This window comes from Dendrobium catenatum, unplaced genomic scaffold (genome assembly GCF_001605985.2).
Source record: "Dendrobium catenatum unplaced genomic scaffold, ASM160598v2 fragScaff_scaffold_1398, whole genome shotgun sequence".
Taxonomy (NCBI): Eukaryota; Viridiplantae; Streptophyta; class Magnoliopsida; order Asparagales; family Orchidaceae; genus Dendrobium; species Dendrobium catenatum.
Window position 1 is genome coordinate 154,025 of NW_021319860.1, and position 23,786 is coordinate 177,810.

At 34.7% G+C, this 23,786-nt stretch overlaps 1 protein-coding gene across 1 annotated transcript in view; it reads right to left on the bottom strand.

The window, feature by feature from the left end:
• LOC110107080 (DNA mismatch repair protein MSH7) overlaps positions 1–23,358 on the bottom strand; it is a 37,201-nt gene extending 13,843 nt beyond the window's left edge. Inside the window, exons 1-9 of the mRNA XM_020837223.2 lie at positions 23,023–23,358; positions 21,989–22,523; positions 16,642–16,737; positions 7,935–7,990; positions 7,767–7,833; positions 6,587–6,682; positions 2,847–2,972; positions 2,743–2,776; positions 2,606–2,653 (exon numbers count right to left, since the gene is read on the bottom strand). Of these exons, the coding sequence (XP_020692882.1) occupies positions 2,606–2,653; positions 2,743–2,776; positions 2,847–2,972; positions 6,587–6,682; positions 7,767–7,833; positions 7,935–7,990; positions 16,642–16,737; positions 21,989–22,523; positions 23,023–23,342 (1,378 nt within the window). The 5' untranslated portion in view covers positions 23,343–23,358. The remainder of the gene's footprint in view (positions 1–2,605; positions 2,654–2,742; positions 2,777–2,846; positions 2,973–6,586; positions 6,683–7,766; positions 7,834–7,934; positions 7,991–16,641; positions 16,738–21,988; positions 22,524–23,022) is intronic.
• Positions 23,359–23,786: the final 428 nt, after the last annotated feature.

Below are 23,786 nucleotides of genomic sequence, written 5' to 3' on the forward strand. Positions count from 1 at the left end.
GCTTTGTTTCACATCAGTGTTGATTCTTATTTTTAAGAATAAAGGTGATGCACCATAGTGTACGAATTATAGAGGAATTAATTTGGATTCATGCTGAGTAGGTTTACAATGGGAACTCTACATTTCTTGAGAGGTTTGACGGAGAAGTACAAGAAGAATAAAGAGGATTGACATATGATATTTATTGATTTAGAGAAAGCTTATGATAAAATTCCAAGAGAAGTACTACGGAGAGTTTTAAAAAAGAAATGGATTAATAATACTTATACTCAAGTCATTAAGAATATGTATGCATGAGCTGTTACTTGTGTTCAAATACAAGGAGGTTGGACCAATTATTTTCCAATTTTAGTTGGATTACATCAAGGAGCAACTTAAATCACATATCTTTTTTGCTTTAGTCATGGATGTTCTTACTAGATATTTGCAGGAGGATGTACCCTGGTGTATGCTTTTTGCTGATGATATTCTCTTGTTGATAAGACTAGAGAGGGAGTCAAAAGTAAACTTGAATTATGAAGGTTAGAGTCTAAAGGTTTTCATTTGAGTATATCTAAAATCAAATATTTAGAGTGTAATTTTAGCAGTAATAGATCTAATGGAGATATTGTGACTTTGGGTGATCAAGTCATTAATAAGAGTACACGTTATCTCAGGTCTATTGTCTAGAGTGATGGTGAAATAGAAGGGGATATTATTAGTAGAATTCAATTTGGATTGTTGAAATGGAGGAATGCATCAAGCCTGTTGTGTGATAGAAAAGTACCCCTCAAACTTAGGGGAAACTTCTATAAGATCATAGTGAGACCTGCAATGCTTAATGGCGCAAAATGTTGGCCATTAAAAGAGAAGCACACAATTAAATTAAGTGTTGCAAAGATGAGGATGCTCGGGTGGATGAGTGGCTTTAATCTTAGAGATAGAACGTGAAATTGGCATATACATGAAAAGGTTGGAGTAGCTCCAGTGGCAGATAAGATTAGAGAGAGACGTCTTAGATGGTTTGGTCATATAAAATATTGGCATTTTGATTACTCGATTAGCGTAGTAGATGTATTAGATTTAGCTTATGTTAAGAGAGGCAGAGGTAGACCTAAAAATACTTACTAGGAAAAGATTAGAAATAACCTTTTCTATTAGATTTAAATGAGAATTTGCCTCTTAAAATGATACAATAGATAAAAAGGATTCATGTAGCCGACCCCACGTAGTGGGATAAAGGCTTGATGTTGTTGTCGTTGTATACATAACTTGGGTAAGGGACATCATATATATCCCAACAGTTGTGGAAAGATTAGGAAGAGAAAAAAAAAAAGAAGATATATTAAAGATAATATGGCTAGAAATTATGCAAATATATATATATATATAAATGGAATTAGCATATCACATAGCACTCTACAAGAAGGAATGGAGAATACAAAAGCAACACAAATGGTTAGGGAAAGACTAATGATGATGAAGAAACTGAAATGGTTTTCACGCATTAGTAACTACACATAACTGTCAAATAATGCAATTGGACTCATCTGTTAGCGACATCCTCCTAAATCACAAAATTAAACTTGGAATTACAGATAAAATTAGCAATCACTTGAACAATATTTTATGACCGTTTTAGATGCATGCCAATAAACATGGCAGCAAAATGTTCAAGAACCCCTTGATAAATCTTCAGCCCAAGGCAGTTACTAAAAAAATGATTGAAGAACCCTAAAAAAGCAAAGACATTGGCGCAGGGCTACTGCATAGGATAAAAAATAATCAGAAAGACATTGGAACATCTCTTTTTGTATAATAAATTTCCAGAACCTTTTGAAAAGCAAAGGGCATGGTGCAGAGACATATAGATGCATATTTGATAGAACAGATACAAACGATGCACATGTAACTTGATTATACATCAAACGAAGATTATTTTACATCCCAGTCATTCTCCCTCTTTAAACTTTTTTCATATTCTCTTTTTCTGCTCTACAATAGGATTATGAATATTCTTTCTTTTTTTTTTATATGCACTCTAATTTAAGTACTCTATTTTATGTTTATATATATATATATATATATATATATATATATATATATATATATGAATCTATGCATAAATTTATAATTTAAAACCCTAGGCATGTCAATGCCCTATATTTTCCAAAGATACTTCATCTCGTCTCATCCCTTTCTCAAGTAACTGTCCATGTGTCATAAAATGAACCAAATCAAAATCACAGATGCAACCACAAACATGAGACCACAAATTCATAAACATGATACAATAATGTAGCAGAAAAGGAAAAGAAAAAGAAACATCCAAATTAAACCTCCCCACAAATAGGAAGGTTATGTCCGGGCCTATGTCCCAAAAGCAAAGTGTTCTAGGTATGGCTTCAGCTGGCCTAGTGTAAGCTAGTCAATTCGCCTACTTTGCAAATTAGATATCAAAAAAGCAATGTTTTATGAGGAATTGGAACACAAAAGTAAATTCTTATTCTCACAGTAATTTAGTCAGCACATGTTTGGTTCAAATGCAAAAATGGTTTTCAAGGTAATCAAATACAACAAATATAACTGGCTGCAGTCATTTCACATTTTACACATAAATAGCCACCTCTTGAAGCATATTTCAAAAGTGCCTTGTGAGTTTCTTTAGAGAGTCCTGCAACATTAGAATTGATGAATGTTAACCAAGTCGCAGGTAATTACAATAGAAATAATCAGTATAAAGGAGTGTGCACATTTTTTTACCAGATTTTTCGTAGAGAACTTCCCTGGGTGAAACCTGAGAAAATGATCCAGTACTTAGACAAACGTTCATATGACTAATAGAATAGAAAAAAGAAGACACTTACTTGCACCAACAGGGCCCCCAATGCTGCATTGGAACCATCGTCAAAAAAAGAGCCAACCCAAAATTTTAAAGCAGCATAATCCAGAAAAGCAAATCCATAAACAGTAGAACCATTATTTGTTTCCCCCTATAAAACGGAAGTTGGAAAATTAATGCTGCCCTTCAAAACAAAGGAACAAGTAATGTAACTTTTTAACCTACAAGTATAACATAAGCTAAAGATGCAGCAGATTAGCTTTCAAAGGAGGAAAAAAACTAAAAATTATTTACAGTTGGATGACAAACTAACATGTTTAGCTTGTAAAATATTTTAGTCAAGTTTCACAAATAAAAAAATAAACAAAAAAAGACTGCATGTTACATCCAAAACCTTCAGAAAGATGCTTTTCGAGGCCAATTATTTCCCATTATACATGTGTACTACAAAACATTCGGAAAGATGCTCTTTGAGGCCAATTATTTTGCATCATACGCGCATACTATTCCAATCCAGCCATCAACACATATCTCTCATACATTAATCTAATGGCCAAATCCTTTAATCTTCCTTCCAGCCCTCCCAGCTGAAATTCACGATCATGCACAGATAAAACTGAGATGCAAGCCAGCAGTAGTAGTAAGGATTTCCATTGGATCAAAGCCTGCTCGACGACTACCAAAGTGAGACATTATGTTGGCAACAATCCCATGAACACTAACTTCGCACATGTGATGAAAGTGTGGGCTCCAAAAATTTGAGCTTTAAGGCCCCCCGGCCTCTATGCGTATATTCAAGGATAGTTTTAACGAATTATGTTTATGGGCAAATTTTTGGAAGGCCGATTAGATAAAGATAAGATATTATCCAGAGATTTTTCCTTCTTAGTGAGGACTTTAAGATCTGAGTTCCAATTTCCTATAGGTGCTAGCCCTTATAGTTAATTATCTCTCCTTGTAGCGAGAGAACTTTCGATTAAGACTAGTCATTAGATATACACTTGGTACCTACCGTATAGTAGAAACAAATTTAGAATTTAAAGTAAGAAATTTACTACCAATCGCTTAAAGCGGATGGTGGTGGAATGATGATAAACCTAATCAAGACCTTAAGGTTTCATCATCCTAGTCATCATGATCTCTAATCTACTTAGTCAGAGGAGGTAGTTGACCCAACATGAAGGAACGATCATTGTCGGTAGCTATGAGTTGCTTCATACAATAGTACCTTGTAGACTTGAGGTGAGTATTTATCTAAGGGATGAATTCAAGTCAACCTTAGCTAATAAAAGGCTTTGTGCCCTATCGATTATACCATATAATTCATTATTTAATGGTAACTAACCATTGGGGAACATACGAGCCTTTAGCCATGACAATAATATAGTGGAGTCGTTCAACCAAGACAACAAATCAAGGGCTGCAGTCATAATCGTTTATCACCTGGAGTCGTTCTAGCCAAGCCACGGGTTCTTTGTGGAGCCGTCTGGCCAAGCCAAATATAGTCGAGTCGAGTCGGCTCACGAGCTAACTTGGCTCACTTACACCCCTAAATGCGACAATCATCAAGGTGACATTAGTTATTTGAAAATGTATGTATTTTATAATTGTTGGGAGGCATCTAAAAAGATATATTCTCCTCTGATTGAGATTAACTTTCAGCACAACCATCATCAGGGCGACAATAAAGTCATCTTAAAATATTTATAATTCATTCAAGTTTGGAGGCATTTAAAGAGTAAAGTCTCCTATGGTTGAGATTAAGATTCAACACACCAACATTAAGGTAATGAGCTACTTAGTATCTTTCGTTGTCTTAACATTGTCGACTATGTCCGGCTGCTAATAGAAGATTAGGTTCGAGGACTGATCTCGTAAGTTATTGTATTAACATTGAGAACTGAGAGCTTATATTTTATGATGATTTTCATTTCATGAGCTTCTGAAGGCCAAATATGAACTTTAAATTAAATATTTCAATAGATTTGTTATTAGATTGTTGGCTCAAGAATAATGGCGCGTCAGCATGAATCTTGCTTTGTAGATAATGGATTACATTTCTCTTAAGTCAGATTGTAATTAATCAGATTTTTCCTGATGGCTGTGTCAAGGTTTAGTTAGATATGGGTCCTTACTTTCCAAGAGAACAAGTACTCATAATTAATTACCCCTCTTAACGCGTAAGAGAGAACTCTCGATTAAGGATGAGTAATTTTAAATGTTCTAGTCTTAATTGTAGGGGAAAATGGAGGTAAACTCAATCAAGAACCCATGGTTTCGTTGTCTAGGATATACCGTAGGTTTCAGTCTACCAACATTAACAATCATTGACCGTAGTGTCCAAGGAATCTAATTTTAAGTCAAAGATTGCCTCCTCTCATGAATCCCGAGTAGACTGAGATGGTTAAATATAGATTTTAGTTTTATTGGGATTGGGGTTTACATCTATTAGAATACCTAGAAGTTAGTTTTGATTTGGGGTTTATAACTTCGTTTAGAAGTTGCCAAAAAATTTGAATTGAAGCGAGTCTTATGGCTTCTTCCTAAGAAGCTTGAATTTGGTTCGGGTTTTACGGCTTTCATTAAAAGTAGCACGTAAAGCGGGTCTTATAGCTTCTATTAGAAGTAGCCCAGGTATTTGAATTTGGGTCGGGACTTACGGCTTTCATTGAAAGTAACTCATAAAGCGGATCTTACGGCTTCTATTAAAAGTAGCCCACTTGTGGGTCTTACAACTTCGCCCTATAAGCTAAGATGCCCGTAAGTTTTAAATTTGGTTATTTAGGTTTTAGGATTATTACAATTTACTTAGCAATTTCCCTAACATGTTGGTCTTATGATTTCACAAAGAAGTTGTCCGTTGGCGGGTCTTACAACTTAGCCCTACAGGCTAAGCTGCCATTGGTTTTGGTTGAGGGTTTAATTAAAAAAAAAAGGTTGAGGGTTTAATGTTTTCTTTAGAAATTTCTTAAAGAATAGGTCTTACAACTCCCTTTATAAGTTGTCTGATTATTTGGATAGAATGAGTCTTGTTGCTTCCCTTTGGAAGTAGCCCAAGAATTTTAGTTAAACAAGTCTTATAACTCCCTTAGAAGTTGTCTATGTGTTTAATTTAGAGTGGGGAGAAATTATTTTATGCAGACGCCGGACACAGCTCTATGTCTGGATGTCGCGGTACCGAGCAGTACCGAGCGGCGGTATAATAAAAGGGTGACTTGGAGCATTTTTATTAGTCTCCGGACGCCATTCAAGGTCCGCACAGAATAATTTTTCTAGACTGAGACTTACGACTCCACTTAGGAGCTGCCATGTTTAGCTTTGATTGACAAGTCTTACGACTCCATTAGAAGTTGTCTGATTATTTGGGTAAAACGGGTCTTACAATTTCCCTTTTGAAGTAGCCCAATAGTTTTAGATGAATATGTCTTACAACTCAGAAGTTGCCTATAAATTTTGTAAGACTTACTACTTCCTTTTGAAAGAAGCCTAATGGTTGTGTTTAGAGTAGATTGGAATGTACCCGTAGATGTTTTAGCTTGTAATTATTTGCTAGCTTGACACTTATACTTCTAGCTTTCAATTGTTTACTAGCTCGACACTTACTAGCCAGCAAGAATGTTGTTGTGTGACACTAGTATTTCTGTTATAATTTTTTGCTCTTTTTTCTTTTCATTGTCGTAAACTGTACTATTGGTTGTTTTAGTATAAATATGGGTGACTTCTTAGTGATAGTAAAAATAAGAAATCAAGGTTACAAGAAGCTACCTCCTTCAAAGCAAGTAGGTGAACAGCATCTGGACCCATACTGCCATCAACAACAGTGGATGGAGTAGCCATAAGGACCAATTTTCTTTCTATAACCTGAAAAAAGTGGAAAATAAGCTCGAATATTAAAAAATAAGAAAAAATCAAATAAGTTCTACCGCATATAGTTACAAAAAGACAAATACGAAGGTGTGAAATAGCTAAACTCCAAGAAGCTCTCAAGTTAAACATGAAAAAGAGAAAGGGAAATTTGCATAGGTCCCTCTTTTTTTGCACAAGTAGAATTAGATCCCTTGCTTCTTTAATTCCCTATGTTGGGTTTTCATCTTCTCACACAACAACGCAAATTTGTCCATTTAACTTAGACAACTATTTTTGTATTAGGACAACATAAGAGATGCTTCCTGCAAAAATTTCAACCCCTCGTTCGTTGAGTCAGGTGGAAGGGTGAGACATGACAGAAATGAGAGAGGTTGGGAAGTTGAGTAGAATGAAGAATGACAATTTGAAGGATGACTAAGGTGAAAATATGAATTTTAATAAAAAGGTAGGGCGAACTTTTTAGCAGCTTCTCCAACACAAAAAAAAAAACTGACTGGCTAAAAAAAAGAATACAATAATTAATGCCTAATCGAATAAAAAAATGAGTCTCATGAAGAGATAAAAATATGAAAGAAGGTTTCAAGTCACTCCTAAAAATGAGGTACTTGCATGAAAATTTCTGAGAGAAAGATCCGAGCATTTTAAAAATTTACTTCTAAATTTTAAAAACATTTTTCAATATTTAGTTTAAAGTAAAACCTCTGGTCAATGCTTGCCTAAAAGCACAAAAGAAAATACAAGTGACTTTAAAACTGCATAAATGAAGCTTTGCAAATCCTCTACAATTGGGGAAAAAAAAGACCACACTCAGTACAATACACATTATTGAAACATGATCTAAGAGGGAAGATCCGACAAAGCTTGCATTATCCATCCAAATTATCTTGAAAATAATATTAAATTCAAATTATTCTTTAAGTTAAACGCTTTAATATGCATTAGTTAGAAAGAAGTTCTAATACTATAAAATGGATTCTTAAGAACTTTAGCTAATTGAATAAGATAAATAACATTTAACCACGCATCTACAAACTATACAGGAAAAACGGGTACAGCATCTAAGGTCATGACAGCTCACCAAATTTTTCCCTCTAGCTTTGGCTTGGTCTGAGGTCTCAACTTGCTCCATTCGGCCCACCTTATACCTTTTTCAATAGCACATCACAATTTCATGAACAATTGTGAGCATGCACTATTATGATGCGGACACAAAAACAAAATGAATCGAACATATCAATGTCCATACCCCCGAGCTATAAGTTTCTCAACCGCATCATCAATTCCAGCCTCAGAAATTCCAACCTGACCACCACATGTTCACAATAAAAAACAAAGATCTTACAAAAAATACACTAGAACATTGATGATAAAATTGAGAGACAATAGCCATTAAGAAATCATGATGAGCAACTCTAGGGATGATTGAAATAACCTTTATAATTTTCCAGCGTCAATATATACTAGGAGTGCTCAATACAAATTACCAAATAAATGTAGGTGTGCACTGCAGTAAATGCATATGCATGTAAGCACAATAGAACCTAGAATGATAGACTCGCAAGACATACAAACAAAAAACACAAAGGAAGTATTGAAATAAATAAAATAAATAACCACATGCATGCAGTTAAAACTAAAGTGGCTGCACTTTAGGAAAAAAATATATAAACTACTGTAATAACCAGTTGGACCACTTCACTTGAACTGGCCCTAGGCTAAAGCGCAGTGCGGAGGCAAGTAGACAGCCCGCTGGTAAGCCAGAGCGCGAGTGGGCGAAGCAGTATGAGTGTGGGCGAGTACGGGTGAGCAAACTAAGTGAGGAAACACATTTGAATGCGAAAAGTAAGGACTCCTCATGTGAGATAACTATGATTCGCTCACTCCAGTGGAACCATACGAATGAAAGAGGCTGCGACCAAGAGGAGGCATTGATAAAAAGGAAATTTGGAGAAAGAAAAGAACTAGGTTAAGAAGAAAGTTTAGGGGAAAGAGAATGGTGCTTGGAGAGAGAAAGAAGGAAGGAGTGGAGAGTTTCTTTTCCATTGAAGGGAAAAGTAAGTGATTCCTTTTTCTTGTTTAAACTTGAAAGATGAAAATATTATTTTGCATTTCACTTGTATTGTAAAATTTATCTACATGTATAAATGTAGTTGGTGAATGCTTTGACTTGATAGAAAAGAAGATTAATTGAGGTAATTAATATTTTTTTAAGGAATATTTAATTTCATATTATGTTAGAGATTAAAAGAAGATATATAATAGCAATTGTGTGGTGATGATTCAGAGATATACAATGTTGTTCAATGATGTTCAATTAGTTAAAAGTCCACCTTATAAATAGTTAAGTAGTTTTTGTTGTTTTAAGCAATATAAGAATACTTGATGTTACTTTGATAATATTTGAATCATTCAAGTTAGATTTAATTTAATTAAGATGTTATTGAAATTATTTGCAACAGTGAAGGATTTAAATCATTAAGTGGAGGTGAAGTACTAAAGCCAACAAAAAATCTTGAGAGTTTAGAAACTATAAAAGTTCGGAAAGGATTTCAACAAGAAAGCAGCGAAGTGAGTGATTCACGTTTATTTTAAAGTTCTTCTATTTTATTGCAATTATTAAACATTGTATATCATATGTTTATTAATTATAATTTATGTGTTTATTATGCATCAAAACTGAGGAATAGTAAGCAATTAAAGTTACAAAATGATATAAATATATGTATGTATATCGATATGTGTGAAAGTACATGTATTGATTAATATGCATGTAATGAATCATAAAATGTAAATGAAAATATAAAAAGAAAAAAAATGTGCATGCATGTAAATACAGGAGTTCATCCCTTTATGATACTAAGGGAGGACGCAATGCAACCGTGCACGTTAAATGTAAAAGGAAATGAAAATGATTGTACATTCATTGGTACAAAATTTTGACGGTACACCTGTAATAAATTAAAAGGGAAAAAGAATAAATGAAGTAGAAAAAAGAATAAATTAATTAAGGCATATAATTGAAATTTATATTTATATTAAATATTTATGTATATGTTAACTGAAAAAAAGGTAAAGGAACATGATTGTATTTATGTATGATTAAATGGTATACTGTTGTAATTATCCATTGAGTTTATTATAAAAACTCAAAATGATAAATTCAAATTTCAGGTAAATCCTTTGAGAAATAAATGACTAAGAGAGAAGAATTCGTAGAAGGAGATCAAATGAAAATAGGTAAGAACTTATATATATATATATATATATATGCCTCTTCAGTTATATATTGAATGTTAATCTGTTAAGTGTTTTATTTTATTGAAAGAAATAAATTAATCATCCGACTGTCTGTTCCTACCTCATTCATTCAAGTCTCCAAGTCGGTCGTGACAACTACATGTATGTAGTTAAAACTAAAAAGTAGATGGATCTTAGAAAGAATTGCGAGAAAATTTCAACAATAATTTGGATAGTGTAACAAGCATTCTCACATCCTATTCTCTTCGAATAAGAAATTATGTCTTATGAAGCAAGGACACAATCACGAACTCAAGGTTGTATTAAACCTTGAAAAAGCAAGATATGGAGACATTTGGGTATAATGAATCATATGTTTGTAGATGCATATGCTTATGAAAATCTCTAAATAGACCTATATATATATGATATGTTTACAACCACCCATTCATGCTTGTAAAAATGTGCGCACAGAAATGAAAATTTCATCACATTATGCAAAAACATGTAAAGCATATACCCGGGCCTCCAAAGTTGGCAAGAAAAAAAATAAAAAACAATGAATAAATAAGTTCTTATAATATGGTGAATATACAACTACCATTTCTTATTTGTCGCTATTTCTGACTTAATAAAATTGTTTTAAAATTTATGGAATGGGACTTGTATGTTTAGTGCAAAAAATCTGAATATGTGTCAACAAATAGAGTATCTGACATTGTTTCGTGATATATCCGTGCATGCTAGTTGGACATGGCATATGGATATGACATCCCTTTAGAGCCAGTCATTCAACGTATAGCTTACCCCATAGCTGCCATAGGTTATTGTTTTGAGCATCCATAACACATAAATGAACATTTTCTCTTAATATATCCAAATTCAGAGACGTGTCAGACCAGTTTAGAAAATTAGAAACAAAATGCACATTGTTGCTTTTATATGTGTGCAGTCTGTTTAATACATGTCTAGATTCCAAAAACAGGTGCAGAGAACAAATATAGGTTAAAATGCCATATGAAACTACATCAGGAAAATATATACACGGGTAACAAAAAAATGAAGCCCGAGTCTGATTGATGATCAGAAATAGATGCATCTTCAGAAAAGCACATATATCATTACTTGAGGAGCTACGAAACATAAAGAGTAAATCCAAAAAAGTATGCACTTGTAGTCAAACATTCCAGCTGGTAAGTGGTAAGTATATATACATCACATGACCGACTTCACGCCAATATACAAGGAAACATATTTGAAACAAAAGGGTGCCAAAAAGCTCATTGTTTGCCAATAACACATGCTCAGCACAATAATTGCTCAAGTTGGACCGAATTGCAAGGAAATGAGATATAAACTTTAACAAAATTTTAAGACTAATTTTCTAATAAGCCGAACAAAAAGAACTAACTCAATTATTCTTAGTTCTATAAAAGCTCAATATGAAAATCACATTTGAGCTTGAATCTCACAGGATAATTTTGTAAAAAAGAAGTTAGCATCTAAAAGATAGGTTACATAACCACCCTGAGTTATTCATTCACTTATGGTCAGACGCTAATTAGCATATTTCCCATGAAAACATTCTCAAACTTGAAAGCACTAAACAAAGCTGTTCTTGCTCAAAATAAAAGATGGTGCTTGTGACACAATGAATCTCGCTTTGCAGCCAGAAGATTCCATCCTACTTTAGGCATATTGTAATTAACCAGATTTCCCTAAGAGTGGTACCAACTTACTTCCTATGAAAGCAAGCCCTCATATTAATTACCCCTCCTAACGCATAGAAGAGAACACTTGATCAATGATGAATTAATCTTTAAAATGTGCAATAGTTTTAATTTTGGATGTGGGGGATGGGGCAAACCCAATCAAGATCCCATGGTACATTCATCTGAGGAGTATCATAGGTTTCAGTCTACCAACACTATCAATGATTGATTGTAGCGACCATGAAATCTAATTAGCAGTAATGAGTTGCCTCCTCAGGGATCCCGAGTAAACTGAAGTGATTAGATGTAGGTTGATTTGATTTAGGTTGAGACTTACAACTTCACTTGGGAGTTGCCCGTAATTTAAATTTAGATTGGGACTTACGAATCTGTTTAGGAGTCGCCCATATATTTGGATTTGGGTCGGGGCAAACATCTTTCATTGAAAGTAACCCAGATAGAGGGTCTTACGACTTCCCTTTGAAGTAGCCCGTATGTTTATGTTTGAAACGAGGGTCATACTGCTTCCCTTGGAAGTAGTCTGTAGGTTTGGGTTTAGGATTGTTCGCTTAGAAGTTTTCCTAGCATTCGGGTCTTACGGCCTCACTTAGAAGTAGCCCGTAGTGAGGATTTAGTGTTAGGTTATTTTTACCTAGTGATTTCCTCTAACATGTGGGTCTTACTATTTCTATTAGAAGTAGCCCGTGAAAGTTCAATAGAGGATGTTAAGCCTTGTTGAACTACCCCAAGCACACCAAGAGGGGGGGAGAGGGTGTAATGGTTATTTAAAAAAAATTCTTTAACACAAAGAAAGTCTTTTTGATATTTTCAAAAACTTGAATTAAACATTTTGAACAACTGATGCGAAAGTTAAGAAAAATAACAACAATAACAATGATGATGATAATTTAATTAGATCAATCTAATATTAACCACAACATTTTCAACATGCATTTTTCGAAAAAATAAATTGCAAAAAAGTAAAATGCGGAAAATAAAATTAGAACGAGAACACCAGAATTTTATAGTGGTTCGGTCAAACAATTACTTATGTTCACTACACGGAGTCCTCTCCGAGTATTGTACTAACTCTTAGTGTCTCTCGGTCTCTCCTTTAACCCCAACAACAAGGCAGAGAAATCCTTACAAGAATCACTTCCACCAACCCGATGCGGCAGAGAACCGAAATCCTTTTCACCCTCTTGGTGAGGCAGAGAACCTTGAAAGCTCTTTTCACCCTCCTGGTGAAAGCAGCGAACCTGGAAGCTTTTTCACCCTCTTTGTGAAGGCAGAGTACCTTGCAATCCTTTTTCACCCTTCTGATGAAGGCAGAGAACCTCGACCAAAACCTTGAAGCTTTTCTTCCCAAAGCAACCCCTACCAATCCACAATGCCCTATGGAGGAATCAAGGTGCAAGCTTGCTTGGAACGACTGTGTGAAAACTCTCACACTACTTCTCCCTCTCATAAAACTCACCTTCTCCTTCTCCACCCTTCAAGATTGCTCACAACTCTCTAGCAGAATTCCTTCAACAGCCAAAAGTCTCTCTTAGAGACAATTAAGAAAATATTTTTATATAAGGTCGCCAAAAACCTTAAAATTTCAATTCAACCGAAACTGTTCAAACAATACGGTCAATGATCGTGCAATACGATTAGTTCAAAAAACTAGATGTCATATAGTATGATGAAAGTCCCGGGATGAACTGTTCAAAATAGGCATAATGATCGTACATGACAATTTGGAGATCGTACAGTATGATTAGTTCAATTGTCATATGATTGTATAGGATGATTTCCGAGACAATTGAAAATCGTCCCTACCTATCGTCCAGTATGATTGACACCATACCGTATAATTAGTTCAAAAATCAAAATTTCATCCAGGACAATCTCCGAGACGACCTTTTTTCGCCTCTGACTATGATACAGGACGATCAACATCGTACAATATGATCGAACATATTAATTAAACATTAATTTGATTGACTAATCAAGGGGATTACATTAAGTAAGTTTTCAAACATCGTACTATACAAACGTCATCGTAAAGCATGATCAGTTAAAAATCAAAAATTAAAATACTTACTTAAATCTAGTTATGATTGGCAGCTAGGGTTTCTATTTTAAATGGATCGTACAGTACGATTAATTCAAAGACATTGATTACAAAAGTTTTAGTTTTAAATCGTCTCAAAAATAATTGATCCTACATTACAATCTGGATCGTACTGTATGATTAGTTCAAAATTTTAAAATTTATTTTCTCACTCCCCCGTGTGTATGTGCACGGTCGACAAAATAGCATACAACTTTTACAGGACTTTGACTTAAGAAATTTAAAAATAAATAAGAATTACATACTCTTGCCAACCATATTCCTATTCTACCCAAACTTAAGCCCTGAATCTTCTTGCATCATCTATAACGTACCTGAAATGTTAGTACACACAAACATATACGCAATACAAAATGATATGAAAAAATGAAAGTACAATCAATAATATTTGTTATCATCAAAATCACAATCTTGGGATCCCGAATTGCAACAGCCCGTATAAAAGGTCTTACGACTTCTATTAGAGGTTGTTAAGGTAAACTTAGGTTAGCGAGGATTTAGCTTAGCGGGGTTTAACAGTATATACTTAATTTTGTGTTTGTCATCACCTCGCACATGTTCTAGTGTTTTGTTTATAGTAGTAGCTTCTAACTCACAATAGTGGCTTTTATTACTTGTTTTTTTAGCACTAGTCTTGCCTGTAGTAGTAGTTTTACTTATACTAGTTTTTACTTTCAACACTTTGTTTTCACTGCTTGTTTCTACCTATTGTACCGGTGTTCTTCTTATATACTAGTTTTATTTATCGCCCTGCGTTGACTTTTGTTTACTTGTTTGTAAGTATTCAAGGCTAGAAGCTAGAGCTTGCACAAGGTTGGAGCTTACTAGGAGCTGGGATTGGGTTTGCTTGTGTTACCTTTTGAAGTTTTCTTTATGTTTTCTATTTTATGTTGTATGTTTTCTTTAGTTTTAGGATACTGGGGCTTAGCTGGTGTGCGATGTTCTTAGATTTGTATAGTGGAAACATTAATTTTCTGTGTTTGTTTTTTTAATCAAAATGCATTTTATCATAGTGGCTCTCCCCTCACTGTATTTTTACTTACATTTTAAATTTTTATTAATTTAATTTAATTTAAAGCTTAATTTTTAAATTAAATTAACCGCTCAGCTCGTCAATATATTTAACAAAAATTAAATATAGTTTAAAATTGCTTAATTATTTTAATTTAATTAACCTTAATTAATTAATTTTAAGTTAATTAATTCAAATGATAAAGCTCTAAAAAAATTTAGCAATTTTAGTAGCCTCCACGGACAATTTCGGCAACCTCCCGGCATCCCTCCCCACGAGGAGAGGTCGGGAGGGCACTTGCCCTTTCTACTCAGCCCAGCCGGATAGAACTCAATGGTCGGGGGCTTCGGGGGACGAATCAACCCCGTAATTGGTTTTTGAGTCTTGCAATTTGGCAATCGCAGTACCTGTTAAGAGAATTTTAAAATTTGGCGTTTCCCCGAAATTTCAACAATCTTTTGGTTATCCCTCCCCACGAGGAGAGGTTGGGGATGGCACTCGCCCTTTTAGATCTGCTCGATCAAATCAAAATTGATGATCGAGGGCTTCTCCGCTTGGACGAAGAATCGACCCTGATATACGTCTTCGATTCCTTCAATTAATGATTGCGACATCTCTCTTGATTTATATACATATATATTATTTTTTTTATTATCATTATATATATATATATATATATATATACATGATTTCTTAATAATTATCATTATTATTATTTATTATATATAAATAATTCCCCCCTTATACTCATAGTTTAAAATCAAGTAAATAAATTGTGCGACAGGAATTCGTATAAGGCAAGTAGAAGAGATCGAAATTTCAGTCGTATGAAGGATTGGGAAGCAATGGGATCCTACTGTATGATCGGAACTGGGTGCTGGTGCAGGAGGCGAAGCAAACAGCTGATATCGTTCACTTTTTGCAGGACCTTGGCGCGTGAGACAAAGCGAACGGGAGGCTTTGAGAGGCCGGCTCGAGCCTAGTTTTGTTCTCATGTGAATAGGATGGGAGGTGGGTCATGACCGCGGTTCAAGTAGATCTGCAATAGGCGAACCGGGCAGGGAGGCGGACTCAGACACGTTGGGCTTGGATCGGACGCCAGCAGATAGATTGGGCGCAGGTTGCGCGCAAAGGGAGATGGAGTGGGAGTCAAGTAAGCCCATGAGAGGCCCAAAAGATTTGGCCGTGTAAACGCGGTCGGGCGTCGGTACATGGGGGGTGTCCACGTGTGGGGAAATCCAACAAAGCTGTGAAAGAGTACTCGATCGGGCACAAAGAACGAACGGAAGACAAGCAGCCTAATCAAGATCAAGAGGAAGCGCAAACAACATACGAGGATTCCAATTGCAATCGGGCATGAGCGTAACCCTCCATTTCTTTCTTCGTGCCTTTTTAAATGAACAGAGTAGAAGTTATTTTCAAGAATGTGGGGTGGGAGGCGACATGCGTGAGAACGCCGTGCTTTTCCCTTTTTTTCTATAGTTGATTAATTTTAATTTAATTAATTTTATTAGATTTCAACAGAAGCAAACTTCAATGAATTATCTCACAGCATTCATTTCACAGCAACACGCAAAAAATATACATATTCGCGATGAGCAAAGCATTCTTTTCTGATGAAAAGATTTGAAACTTATACCCCTACTTCGAAGTTCAAAGCAAATACCATTTCTATAAAATTTTGAACTAGGTCAGGTTTTCCTTTCATGTTAAGGAAACCCATGCTAATGACCTACAAAAAATCTTAATTAACTGGATAAAAATATATATTACTTACACAACATAAAGACAAAAGAATGTAGATTCTCTTATCAAGCTATTCAGAAAGCATAGCAATTCTAAAGGAAGAATACAACAACCACCACTGAGTTACCTGTCTGCATTTACCCACGCCACTGACTGTCATTTTCCAGTCAAGCTCTTTTTGACCAATCTCTGCATCTAACTCATACAGTTCATAGAATTTTCCCTAATATTGTAAGAATATCATTAGCATTTTCATAGCTTTGATAATAATAAAGTAGAAAAAAATACTTTAAATATAACAAGGTTGGCGAAAGAAGAAATGGATCCAGATATTGCTTTTAAGTGAATATAATCAACAATACTTCATCATCATCAGAAAAGAGATAATAAAAGGAATAATGGAATCAAATGCGCAACAAGTATTACGGTCGCATCTCAATTACTTTCCATGCTTCTACCACTGAATGAAATATCAAATTTATTGAAGTAAATCTATAAAAGTTTATCTACAACCTAAGAATAATTTATCGATCAAGTTTCATCACCTGTTATGATCTAACTGTTAATCAAACCATCAAACTTGGCAAAGAAATGGACGACTCACTAAAAGTCATGCTACTATCTTTTAAATCAAATGAATTCAAATCTATTGAAATTATTCTAACTGCATTTTCATAGGTGTGGTGTTATTGAAGATGCTCGCTAGAAAACCAGGAGGGGTCATGCGAGGCTACAACACTTCGCACTTCTCTTAAGCAAATGTTATTACTAAGGTACCACCTAGAAAAGCACTTTGGTGTAAGGTTCTAAATGATGATCTCCTAAATGCAATTTTATTTTATTATATAGCAAAGCACGCAACCATAATAAATAGAGGAAACAAATATTAAAGTAATAAATATGATAAAACATTTGGAAACTACATAAGTCCCTTCAAGATAGATATTGAATCATCAAAACTTACATTTGAGACTCATCATTACAAGTGGAATTCCATTGATCCAATTTATATAAATAACATGGATGATAATAATGAATGGTCGATTGGAGAAATGGAAATAATATCTCAAATGTCAAAGATAAATTAGAATTCGATAAAAAAAATTTTACAAAGGATTGTGTAAAAAGAGCATCAGGAGTTGGAGGTAAAAAAGGATGCTTATTGGGAAGCATTTCAAGTCAAAATATAAGTACAAGAGCTTCTAGTTCACAGCAATAGATTTTGATGACAACAAGGATAAGACTAGAAGATAAAAGAGTTAGTGGGCTACAAATCTACTGATGGGAAAAAGCGTGCGAGTGGCAAGGCTGCCATTTTGATATCTAGAATGAAAAGAAAAAGGAAAAAAATTCCTATTATAGATTTTACACTGAAATAAAACTTGAAAAAACTTCTTCTACCTATTATAGTTTACTATTTTAATGAGAATATTGTTATATTATACCCTTAAAAAGTATTCCTCATAATTTAAATTGATGAGCATTTAAGTGCCTTATTTTGCTCAGGCAAGCACCATTCTTCTCATACATTAAGTAGTTATATCACCCTGAAAGCACCTAACACCTTTAATAACACTGCATACATACTTAAATTTTTGCATTTAATTTAAGTACTCATACAACATAAAATTGAGAAATGTTTTTTTATCACTATCTAAACCATCTAGTATGGTGTTATTTTAATAAAATTGGTGCAGGACCAAATTATCTCATAGCGTTTGACATCATGCTACTGTCACAGAGAAATTTAAAGTAAAAGGTCCTAATTGTCATTTCATGTTGCATTATTGACAAGTCAATCAAATAAAATCAAGTTAAAAATGTCTCAAACAAGATAGATGAATATTAATATACCGCCTACTCTCTCTGTGGCAGGTAGTATCTGTGTACAAGTTGACCACTATGCTAGTAAGTGTCAAGAATATTGGTTGAATAATTTGAACATGGCATTCACCATTTCTAAATAGGAACTAGATTACATATATATATATATATATATATATATATATCTAAATTGGCAACATATTATGAGTGGAATATGCATCATGAAAATCATATGTTCCTTTGTTACAATTTATTATTTGAACATGACCGATTTCTTTTATTTCACTGAATTTAACTACAAAATGTAACATGGAAATATGTTTTTGATGAACATGCATCATGGAAGCTAAGAACTTTTCTTATGCAATTTAATAATTTTAAAAGTTGCTATAGAAAAATCCATTACAAATGACATAGAACTCAAATTGAGCTATCAAATAGCAAATGACTAATATAATCATGTTCAATCAATGCTCTATCATCACCAATATCCTCACTAGCTTTATCAGCGTACTAATATTGGCATCATCACTTCACGCCTATGATGCACTGACATGGACACGGCGACATGGGCACGACACGACAAGGACACGGGACACGGCTTTTTTAGAAAATATAGAACACGGGTATGGTGCAGACACGGCATTACATTTTTTTATATAGTGTATAGATATTAATGTAACATCATATTAGAAATGACAAACAATAATAAATGAATGGCATCATAACTTGTCTAGCTTATAATTACAAAATGTCTAGTACAACCACAAAAATATAAGCAAATAATCATTTACTACAACATCAAGCATTCAAGCTTCAACTACTAGGATTAGCTTCAGGAGTTTATTTTTGGCCTTCAATATCATCATCATTGAATATCATTGCTTCCAACTCTGGTTCATCAAGAGAAAGTGATAAGGGCATCCTATCGTGGAAAGTATATCAGAGAAGGGGCCGAAGATCTACGGCTACGATTGGACCATTTTATTTCTGAGCATTTATTTGTATTTGATTTTTATTATGTATTTTTTCATTTTACCCTCACTTAAGGGAGCAGGCTTATATGACCCCAGGGGGCACTTCTATCATTGGACATTTTATTGTAAGTCATCTATTTATAGACATCTCCTCCTCTTTGGAGACAATGATGATTATGAAAAGAAAATTTTCATCACTTTGTCTCTTGGTGAGTTGTGATAGTTCTTGTGAGAGCTAGTATGAAGTCCCTAGGTGAGGGCAAGGCAGTGCCCGTCAGCCGCAGGAAGCGTTCGGGCTCGCGGTTCATCTCCACCGCCAACCCTCCTTCCCTTCCTTCCTCTAGCCGCCGGCCCAACTCCTCCCCCCTAGCCGCTAGCCATTCCCAACTTCCCCTTGGCCGATTTTCACCCTACACCGTCAGCCTGCCCCACTCCCTCCTAATCCGCCGGCCACCCTTCCCCTCCAAACTGCCGTTCATCCACCTCTTTCCATTGCATCCAAAATTTCAAACCATCTAATCAAAACTTTCCACATTTAGCGCATCATAAATTTGGAAAGTCCTAAATTCAAATTTTAATTCCCTTAAATCTGATATTTCTTTCCAAAGGAAGGATAAGTTATGTTAGGAAAGTTTCTCCATTCATACCAATTTGAATTTTGAATAGAGATTTGCCCGAAATTCCCTTTCCTCAATTAACATCCTAAAATTGGCAACTCCTTTAAATCCTCTAATTAACCCCAACTCCCCTAGCCATTGTCGCCCCCTCCCTCTCTCGCCTCCATTATAACCTTTCCAATTTAAGTTCCCCAATCATCCCCCCATCAAGATTTGCAACCCCCTCCGCTCTCTCCTTATTTTTAGGGTCATTCAAATTCAATTTCCCCCCAATCATGCACTCCACTTAGAGCAGCCATTAAATCCTAATCAATCCTAATTGATTCTTGTCTTTAATTGCATGCCACCTAGACAAGAAATTAATTCCAGAATTTTGTTAAATGTTGGAATTAAATTCAAAATTTCCTAATTGTTGTCCATGCTTGTCTTCAATTGATTGCATAAACCATATCACTATCTTGTTGGCTTTAATCTTTAGTTTAAACACGTGGGAAGCAATGAATTGTTGAAGTTCTATTCATAAGCGTGTAATTTCAAATTCAATAACATCACATATGCACGTCATCCTACATCAGAAGATTTGCAATAGTTTATTGGACATCATCTAATGAAAGTTGGTTCTTCTTTGTATCTATTAACTTCTCTAGTTCACTAGTTCTCTCACATAATGTTTCTTTAACCTCTAATCTAAACCACAAAGAATGTATCTATTTACTTTATGTACTTCTCTAGTTCTCTACTTCTCTCCCATAATGGTTCATTGGATATCATATATTAATCTTAATTCTTTTATATTCTAAATATTTTCTATGTCATTCTAACTTTTCACCTATTTCAACAAAACCCATCAACTAGAATTACAATAAGGCATGCACATAAAGATCTTCCAAACAAAATCAAAATTCTTCTTATTCTATGTTACTAAAAATTGCAAACACAAATAGGCATAAAAATTTTCAATTATCATTATAGCCCGTAAAAAAAAAGGAATCATTCTTTAATAATCATGCCTTTCAATAATCGTGTTGATGCATATACGAGCGAATGTGATATTTTTTTATTTAGTAAATATAAAAATATAAAAATTTTATAATTTAAAATAATTTTATCATTAAAAATTAGAACACGCATGTCCCTGCCGTGTCGGGTTAAATTTAAACATTATATTAATCGGACACATGTCTGCCGTGTCCGACACATGTTCCAGCCATATCGGGCACGTGTCCATGTCCGACACTGCATTCTTTCTTCAAAAGGTGTGTCGGTGCACATAGCTTCACACTAATTCTATCTACATGACTTAAGGTCTATTTGGGGCAACTAAAATGATCTGTATGATCAATTGTGAAACTACAATAGGAAAAATATATTTTAAAGGTATCCTTATAATCTAGACAAAAAAATTATAAGATATTAGATTAATAAACTATGGAACACAATTGCACCAACACGGGATGATATGCTCAACCATGAGAAGTTGTTCAAGATAACAATAACGTTTTGTAACAATTGAAAAATAGTTAGATAAACATCAAATGTGATGCGGTTTGAAAAACATAGCTAACAAAATGATGTCCCAAGCAAAACCTTGTTGGTGCATCTGCTGCTCTACATGTAGCCTAAACCTATGCCCATTTTCAATAAACATAACTTTTACAAGTGCCTTTTTTTTAATGGTAAATGATAAACCACAAAAGGTGCGGGTCGAACACATGACCTTGGAGAAACAATTTTCTAAAACAACCACTAAGCCATGTAGATTTTCATTCACAAGTGTTATTCCAACAATCTCTTCTATATTGCTATCATTATGCCCTTCCTAGTTTAAATACACATTCATCTTAATATTCTCATTTACGTTGAGACTCCAACATCACTTGTAATTCATACAATGGCAGGTCTAACAAAATTGTCATATAGTATAACACAATGGGAATTGCAATTTTTAATAAAGTCTACAGAAAGATATAAGGTAAAATACCACCTGTTATTCATATAGCGATGAAGCAAAAAGTATAGCTAGTTATCATAAACTATAATTTTCAGCGTAACTTACCACTTTAAAAAATAGTATAACATCTAAATATTGGCACTTCACGCTCCAATATTGCTTCTGAGATGCTGACATTTTCTTCAATGCATCAGGCGGTATGTATAATGTTCTCTCATCATACAATGGATCACTAGGGCGTCTACCATTTGCATCTCGAATTGAATAAGGGTTAAGCCATTCGAATTTACTAGTAGAAATATCAGATTTATCACCATGAACTCCTTTTCCTGGGAGTTCTTCATTTAGCTTCTGCCTTTTATTAAATCCTGAAACGAAAGAGCAAGTCACCTGGTCAAAATCACTTGTATTTTGTATCCGCTTAAAGTGAGGAACACGTGGCCGCACAGCAGGGGTTTCTGGCCCCAGCAAATCCAAGTCAAATTTTATATTTTGCGCCTTCTCATCAACGCCATGAACAAAATCATTATCATTATTTTCCCTATCTTCAAGGGACATTCCATTTCTCTTTTCTGAATAATTATCCTCAAGCATAGAGGATTTAGATAGCAAACCAAATGAAACACTGTCGTTTTGGTTCCTGCAGATGATGAATAAAATATGAATCACTATTTCAATGCAAGCACAGGAAGGTGTTTACAAACAATGTGGATAACAAGAGTTCCGATTTTAATATTTTAATATATGAAGCAAGATCAACCGTCCATACTCTAAGAAATGGAAAGAAGAAGAAAAACTGTTTACGGTTGCTAGGACCAAACTCAGGCATCGAAAGAAGAACAAGGACCGGCGAAGACTCCATATACTAAATCAAAACAACACAAAAAAACAGTCTCATCTCGTCAAGCCGTCTAGGCACATTCTAAACATTCCCCCTAGCTCAATATAAATTGATCTCTTATCATTAAATGCCCTTGCATTAGGTGACGATGGCAGCAAAAAATCGTAATATCAACTAACTTGACTAAATCGACGAATATCAAAGAAGAATAAAACGATAGCATCCTTAAAACAGCTAAAGTTCTCATAATCGAGGACAAGAAAGCTTGAGTGTAATCCTAACTCTAGCTGAAAAATACATTGTACTGGAGCTATTTGACTGGTCATTCTTGGCGAACTTATGGAGTATGCTCGAGAAGGGCTGCGCCACGCTTTCGTCATCGAAATCGACCGCCGCAGGAAATCTCGAAGTGAAAAGTGAGCGACAGATCTTCTCCGGTGGAGTGTCGGTTCCTCTGACATCATCCGCTAAAGGAACTTTGGCGGAGATTCCTCCGAGGTTTGAAGCCTGGGCTGGCTGCAGCGTCGACGGAATCTGGCAAGGCGTCTTCCCGGAAGCGTTGTGGGCTTCCGGTGAGGGTTTTTGCAGAAAGGATAGGATGGATTTCTGACGCTGCATTTCGCCCGGTGGTGAGAGATTGAGAGCGCGGGGAGTTCTCGAGGCGTTGGCAGAACTGATACAGTCTGACTATCTATAACAATGAGAATTTTGGCGCCAAAGTGGAACTTCCAGTGGGCTGAGATAATGGATCACTTAATAATCTTCAGTACTGGGCCGACCTTATTGAAAATTTAAATGAACAAGGGAAATTTAAATATATTTTTAACCTTTAAATAAAAAAACAAACTGAAAATGAACTAATTTCGCTGATTTAGCTTTATTTGATTTATCTTATGTTATTTTATTTTTATTTTTGCCTTGGGGATTAATTTTGTTCAATTCAAATAAATTTATAATAATTTTTAATTGTTCGTCACTTTAGATGTTTCTAAAATCATATCATGATTATCTTGATTTTCTTAGTGGGCCGACTTTATAAATTTAGGGTTTAGGGAATAACAA